Here is an 8,524-nt window from a genome sequence, read left to right as displayed (position 1 = left end):
CTGGGCCAGCTCAGCATTTCACACGTGCGTTTAGTTGGTGTCAAAATTACGCATCAACATATATAATATATACACTTATAAGAATTGTAGTGCTTTTAAAATGTTGGATAGGTTTCTTCTTTCTGGTTCTTGGAACTTGGACGCTAGTCACCTTCAAATATCTAGATTCCAGACCATTGTACATATCAACAAAAACAGAACAAGTTTGTTATCAGTAGTTATAATCCTAAAAGATGTACTATTTTATATGATATTGATGTGTAAATGATAAAGACATGTGTTGTGTGTGATTTTTCCATCAAACTCAAAGTGTCACGAGGTTATAGCCCGATCCGAAAATAGCTCGGTCTCACCGATTGTCCGACCCAGCGTAAGCTCGTTGAGCTACAGCTCGACCAGCACAAGCTAGTCGCTAACAATCCGTGCAATCGTTCAACCAATTCCCAGATAACTTCATATCTCAAATATCTCTGAAGGGATCAGATTGACAACAATCTCTGCGCAATCACATCGCCCAATCAAAAAGGATATCAGAGTTGCATTTCAATTCAATTATAATCACTTTATTTTCACTTTTTCCTTTATACAAACTCTGTATATAAACCCCTTTAAACAATGAGAAGAGGGTTGGAAAATATTCCTAGAATTACTATTGTAAGCTCTCACAGCAAATACAAGAAACAATAGACGTAGGCTCAAGAGTTTATCTCACCGAACCACTTTAAAAATCTCTTTGCAACTTTCTTTATGGCATACATTATTCATTCATTGCTGGTTATCTGTAATCACGCACACACCAGTTCCGATCCTGCCAAGGTTGATCGGATCACTCAAGTTGGTGTAGATTTCTGTATCAACAACATGTATTAAATGATATGATGAATATCACAGAGGGTAATGCGGTGATGCAAACATATAAATATATCTATGTATATAGTCAATTACACAAACCTACCCTTAGGTTTCAGCATTTCACATGCGTATAAAAGAGATAATTAGGTTAACAAAAACACACAATTCCTTTAACTTTTGCTAATGCTTTGTTAGGGTTATTTCGACTACACCCTCTTTAAAATAAAAAATTGACTACTTGACCCCTTTAATTAGCAACTTACACTTCCTAGCTACTGCCTATTTTTGCTATATATTAAATTAACTAGAAGAAGGAGAAAATATACCTGTTATATTAAAATTCTGAATTGTAAATTAAATATTTCAAAATAATAAAAATATTTAGAAAAAGTTTTTAAAATAAGATATATTTTAGTTTTATCAAAACACTTGTGTTTCTTTTAACATTTTATTTGTAAACTAAAAACTTTTAAAAAATGAAACATAATTTTTAATACTTTTTTTTTTTTTTAAAAGATCGTCGGTTTTGGTGAGTATGAACGGTGGTTCCAACGGTCTTTGGTTGTTCGACATCTCTTTTAAAATAATATTAAATCTTAAATTTACATTATTATATTTTTTAAAAATTAAAAAAATGTTTATTTTGAAATATTTAATACATAATCCAATATTTAACATAAAATATCTATTTTTTCCTTTTCTCAACCAACTTTAACACCAAAAATTGACAATCAACTTATGAGTACAAGGAAGTCTTCAATGGCTTGAAGATCAAGCACTATGAGAAAGTGTTTCAAGAAAGATGCGTGAAAGGCCGTTTCAAAGGGAAAGCTTAATGAGAAGAGAAGTTGGGAGAGTTCTGTGAGCTCTTAGAGGGAGCTAGAGGGGCTTTGAGAGGAAGTTTCCAGATGTAGCACACGTAAAAATGTCAGTTCCAAAGGTAAAGTGATGAAATTGCAAGCTCTTAGGATGAGTTTGTGAGCGCACAAATACAAAGTTGTTATTGATCAAAGGGATCAGAGAGAGGTTTCTTCTTCATAGTATAACAAAGTGTTAGAGAAATCAAGTGAAATTGTATTCTTGGGGTTTAGATTTCTAGTTATCTCGTTTCTATTATATGTATTTGTGAGGTGTGTGTGAGTATTCTTGAGTGGTTATACAATCTTCTTTGATAGCTCATGTGAAAGGCTCAATGGTATCACTCTCCTGTGTGATTTCAATTCTTATTATGTATTATTGAACCTAATTTTTATCAACTTGGTGATGTTTTTCCTATACCAGATTATTTATTTTTCACTCATCATGTGTATATATGTATTATTAAAACTTGCTCTTAATTACTAACTTAATTATACCTTCTTAAAATTTGAATAACTATTTTTTTTTTCAAATTGTATTATAATTTGTTGAATTTAGGGTTATTAACTTATTATCAGTTAGAGGACATTTTTATCATAAACTTACATTTATAAGACATTTGTATTAAAAAAGACAATGAGAAGACACTTAATGGTTTAAATCCATTAACTTTAATTTTATTATGGGTATTAAGGAAATTTTATGTGTAATATAGTTTCATACAAAATATGCTTTTTTTAAGCGACAATAGTTTGAAAAAAATAATTGATTACATATTAGTAGAAAAAATTGAAAACTAAGGAATATTTTTTCGAAACTATACTTTATATTTTAGTTTTAATATTTTTTAATAAATATTGCTTTATTTTTTTAGTCTGTGTAAAATATATATATATCTTCCCCCAACTTTTATATGAAAAAAAAAAATTATTTGAGACTTTTATTAATGAATTTTTTTTTTTCAAAATATTTTTAATAACTTATTTAAGAATTTAGTTCATGATTACCATTGATATTTTATTTATGGCATAACTAAATCACATATTATATATTAAGCAAGCATTAGATTCGGACACTTGTTCTCAAATTTAATATTTAATTGTCGGATTTTATATATGAACATTGATTATACATACAGTAGAATCTCTTTATAGTGATACTATATATAGGAATAACCTCTATATAGTCATAAAAAATTCTAGTCTTAACTTGGGCCAATTATAAATAAGAATAAATTTTACATTGTAATAAATTATAATTTTTTTAGGTCCCGTCTTAAGAAACTTGCCTCTACATAGTAATAATTATATGTATATTACAAAAAATATATGTTATGTTACATTCAAAGTTTAAGATGAAATAAAATATTTATCTAAAGTTGTTTGATAATGATTTATACTATAGAGTTGTTACCACATCTTTTATCTTATGGGTTCATAATAAGTTGTCAACATGGACACTTTCTTATTGAAGCTAAAATATTTCTAGCTTCTCAAGTATGTTTGGAGCTTTTTGACACGAAACTTTTGGTATTTCCGTATTATCATTTTCAGGATTATCTCATTCCTCTTCCTGTTTAATTCTAGTAATGTTTTTTTCTTTAGGTAAAACATACATGCCTTGTTACTCATTTGGATGATTGAGAATCACATTAATATCTATTTGATTAGTGTAGTAAAGTTGTCAAAACCGATCACTCAATTCTGTAATAACCCTTTGATATCCATTTTCGTACTGTTTTAATGCTACTAAAACAATGAATTGAAATCCTAATACTACTAAAACATGAATGTAAATTCTAATATTACTAAAATATGAATTATAAAATAAGAAATTTTTTTGAATAAAAAAAATAATTATTGTAACTACACATCTATTAAATTATAACCTCTTCATAGTAATAAATTTAGTTGATCCCAACATTATGACTATAGAGATGTTCTACTGTAATTATTTAAGATTAATAAGTACAGTAAAACCCCTCTATAGTCATAATGGTGGGACTAATTAATTTTATTACTATGAAAATGTTATAATTTAATAGAGGTGTAGTTACAAAAATTTCTTATTTTATAATTCATGTTTTAGTAGTACAATATTAGAATTTCAATTCATGTTTTAATAGTATTAGGATTTCAATTCAGAGCTTCAATTGCCTATTTTTTAAACGAATAAAATATCGTATCTTAGAACTAGCAAAGATAAGTGTCTTTGATGGAATTGTAAATACAGTTGTTGCATGGTTAAATTGATGTGAAGTCACAAACAATTGCTACTTGTTTTAAGCATTACAAAATTAGGAACCTTATGTCGATGAATTGCAAGTTATAAATAAAGTGGATGAGAAGAATCAAAAAGTCATTGTAGAATTGAGTGATCAGATTTGACAACTTCACTACACTAATCGAATGGATATTAATGTCTTCCTCAATCATTCAAATGAGCAACAAATCATGTATGCTTTAACTGAAAAAGACATCATTGCTATAATTACACAAGAAGAGAAAGGAAATAATCACGAGGATGATAATATGAAAATATAAAAAATTTCATGCCAAGAAGCTCCAAACATGCTTGAGAAGCTATAAATATTTTGGCTTCAACAAGAACATGTCTATACTAGCGAGTAATATACCCGCAAGTTAAAAGATGTGGTAACAACTCTAAACCATAAATCATTTTCTCAAACAATTTTAAATAAATATTTTATTCAATTTAATCTTTAAGGTAACAAATACTATATAATATATATATATATATATATATGATATATTATATATGCATATAATATAATATAATATTATATATACACATAATTATTACTATGTAGAGGCAACTTTCCTTAAAACGAGAATTATAAAATTATAACTTATTACAATATAGAGTTTATTTTTATTTATAACTATTCCAAATTGGGAATAAAATTTTTTATGACTATGTAGAGTTTATTCTTATATAAAGTATCACTATAGAGAGGTTTAACTGTATATAATATGATACCTAAGTTAAATTAACATCAATTCCTAACTTAAATTCTTCCCAAACTTCGTAAGAATCATATATTATTCAAAGTTCATAAATAATCTTGTTGATTAAAGCCCCATACCATTCTTATAATAAAAATAATAAGATAATTTTTTTCTTTGTATTTATTTATTAATTCAAGATTGATTTATGCTAATCACAGTTATTTTATTACAAATTGATATTAACTTACTTTTTTTATAATATAAAGTTTTAATGTAACTTTAAATCCATATCAAACACACAAGTAGATAGTAAAAAAAAAAAAAAAAAAAAAAAGTTTTTGAATGAGACAAATATACAGTATCATCTGTATAAATCTGAATATCTGATATATTCTACCATATAGATGTTTAATTTAAACTTTTTCAATTGTAAAACGGCAGGTGTAGAAAAAAAGGAAATAAACGTGGTTGAATTTGGTTGGACAAGCATATGAGTGGTGTAACATATGCTTGCTCTATTAAAGGGTTATCCAAATTTTATTATTGATCCATTTCGATCCAATAGTTTTAAGACGGTTGTTAAATTAGTTATTTTTATATCCATTTAGCCACTTCTACCCTGTTGGACTGTAATAGATTTATTAAATTTAAGTTAAAAATTTGATTAGTTGAAATAGAATCTAGCTAATACGATGTGTGTGTGTGTATATGTATTACATGAACTATATTAATAAATTTTTATATTATAAAGCACAAACAATTATGTAAAATGAACATTGTTGTATAGTTTTGCACTCTTTTTTTTTTTTTTTTTTAAATGACCAGAGGTTTCTAGGTTAACTTGTACACATCTCAACTAATCTCTCAGGACCCTGAGGTTAACAATCGGATAAACCTTTAGTGGTTACTCCTTTTAGGTATCGAGCTGGAACGAACTTAAGACTTTTTGAATAATACACCAAAGAGTCTTAATTGACTGCTCGACCACCCAATTGGTGGTTCACACTATCTTCTTTTGAAAATAATTTTAGGTCTACATTCATAGAATTCTCTCTATAAAAGTTAAAAAATTTAGTTTTATGTGTATTTAAATTAGCTAATTTTGGGTGTTTATGTTGGCTGTTTTAATTTGTTTTGTTAATATACATTTTTTTGTTTGAATTTTCACGTATGTATATCTTTTAAAAAGAAATTTCACTATATTTTGATGTATTATCCTAAATGAACCGAAATAATATATGTCCCTGAACTTCCGACGAAAGTGACAACTAGCACTATATTATATTATAACTGGGTTTACAACTTAACATTACAAGTTTTCCTACTTCATATGTTTTTTCTTTTTTGATTTACATTCTTGTATTGTATATCAAACATCTATAATCATCTCATTTTCTATAAATTGAAAAAAGATTCTCACGTAAGCTTTACCTAGAAGACTTAAACTTAGAGTTATAGCACTAGGCATATACAATAAGCTAGTGTTCCGTGTTTATTTTTGTTTCTTAATTCTTACTTTTATTAGTTGGGGTAACAGAGCAACCGTCACCTGTCCCTAATTCTTATCCCCCTCTCCTTAACTTCTGCTTCCCTGTTTTTTGTTTTTGCTTTCATTTGGCAGCAAATACCAGCTTGCCATGCTAGCACTTCTCTAGAAAAATAATATATCACATATTATTTCAGAATACTTGTCTCAGTTTTCTAGGTCACAAATTACTTCATCATATATAATCTATTTATATATATAGATATATACTGGATTATATATATAGTACTCACGTTACCTGATTATTTCAGTTCTTGAACTTGATTTTGATCATCTGCTTCTTCATTAACGACCCAAACTAAGGGCGGCATCAACGTCAAGCCTCCATGCAAACCCTCCACAGTCCATTCTGAACACATCACATGGAACCGTTTTTGAGTACCTTTCACTCTGCCACGTGTACTGCATCCTCACCCTTGTCGTAAACGAAGAGCAAACACACACCGGAAACTTTTCTTTCATTATCAACCCCACCATTACTTCCGGTGATTCTCCATACTTATATCCATTATTATTATTATTATTTTTATTTTTATTATTTCCATTTTCCATCACCATCCTTTTGTACGCTCCGTTAACCCACTGAACTCTGTTTAAATCGTCTGATATAAACACTGGACACGTGTCGCTTTCTAGATTATTCATTCTCTCCATGTCCGTACTCCCTAGTAACCCTCTCCCATCCATGCATGTCTCCGTCACGCTCTCCACCGTCACCCACGACTCCACCACCGTCCTCTGATCCGACACTTCAAATCCAAACCCCTTTTTCTCTATCTGATTTAGCTCGTCATGATAAACTTCTACTGCACCACCACCCTTTGAAGCAACCACGGGATCGAAATTATTACTATTATTAATAATATTGCACCATGGCTCTTGTGTTTTGGAGTTTGAATATGAATTCTCCGAATCAGTTTTCTCAGGAAAAAACTGCAGCGTTACAATTGTCTTGTTTACTCCATCTTCTCCTTCTCCACGAGGAGAGATTCGATTCTTTCTCTTATATCCATTATTCTTGCGAACCCTAACGTACTTTCTTTTAGATCTTTTGCTACTTAGCAGCATGTTCTTGTTATCCACCCCCAAGCTACCTGAAACCGTGTCGTTCGAGGCTGGTTTCGGTGCTATCGGCCTGAATCTGAGCATTGTCCGATTGATTACCTCGTTATTATTCTGCGCAACACCTGCGCATCTTACCATGCACCACCTTTCCGTAGCTTTTCCCTCCATGATCGCCTCCTCCTCCTCCACCACCACCAGCACCAACTTCTTGTTCTTGTTCTTTACTCTTTCACTCTCTCTTTTACTTCTCTCTCTCTGTCTCTCTCTCTCTCTCTCCCCCCGAGATAGTTCGTTCAGGCGATAATCATAACAGCAGTAACAGGTAATAGGGTGTAAAAGCAACACGTGTCTAGGGCAACACTTAAAACAGTAGTGAAATCTGATTGGTCTAATTTTTTCCTCGTGGGCCCTACTCCAAAAGTAGTGTACCCTGCGTAATTTATCGTTGAGGACCGGCCCCACCACTGGCCCAATCATAACCTACAATGTGTCGAGCACTGCCGAAAGGAGAAGACACATGTCCTTTTTTTCTAGGGAATCAAACGGAAAAGGGACAAAAAGATTTTTAGGCAGGTTCGAGAAAGTGCACACGTGGTTCTTTTGTATTAGCACTTAACATCTAAGTTTGGTTTCAACAGTCGGGGCACTTTTTCCCTCCCACGCGTTCCTTGTATCGTGAACAGCACAACTCTTTCTTTAACCTCGTCATCCTTCTGTTATTTCCGCTACGGCTGCCGGTCGAGAGTGGGCTTAAAAATGTCAAATCATAGATGGGGGTACGATGGGGACGCGTGGATGGTCAGATGGAGACGTGGATCTATGGCAAGATTTGTACGTCATCTTGTTTTTGTTTTGAAGAGATGGAGATGGATGATTTGTACATGTCATTATTTTTTTATTTCGATAATTTTTATTATACATCGCACACATTCATGACAACCCATTTTATAAATTTCCACAATTCACGTAAAATAAAATTGATAATTAAATTTACAAATATATTCTTGAGGCATAGAGAACTATGGTTGTTGGTTTAGAAGCGTGGGAAGAAGAGCATAATTAAAGCATTTTATCATAAATCTATCCTTGATTCCTTGAGATAAGATGCATAATGCAAATTCTCATCATTTATTATTTGAATTATTTTTCTTTTTTTAGGTAAAAGCTATTTTACTTAACGGGTAAAAGCTAGCTAGCAGGCATATCTACAGTTCAATTTAATTAATTAATACCG

At 30.6% G+C, this 8,524-nt stretch overlaps 1 protein-coding gene across 1 annotated transcript; it reads right to left on the bottom strand.

Moving 5' to 3' along the window:
• Positions 1-6,510: 6,510 nt before the first annotated feature.
• LOC116116025 lies at positions 6,511-7,458 on the bottom strand. The gene has a single exon (XM_031402127.1). The coding sequence runs from the start codon at positions 7,456-7,458 to the stop codon at positions 6,511-6,513; it is 948 nt and encodes a 315-aa protein (XP_031257987.1).
• Positions 7,459-8,524: the final 1,066 nt, after the last annotated feature.

Source organism: Pistacia vera, unplaced genomic scaffold (assembly GCF_008641045.1).
Source record: "Pistacia vera cultivar Batoury unplaced genomic scaffold, PisVer_v2 Contig76, whole genome shotgun sequence".
NCBI lineage: Eukaryota > Viridiplantae > Streptophyta > Magnoliopsida > Sapindales > Anacardiaceae > Pistacia > Pistacia vera.
The sequence above is the reverse complement of the archived record's forward strand: the minus strand, read 5'-3'. Positions and strand labels throughout refer to the sequence as shown.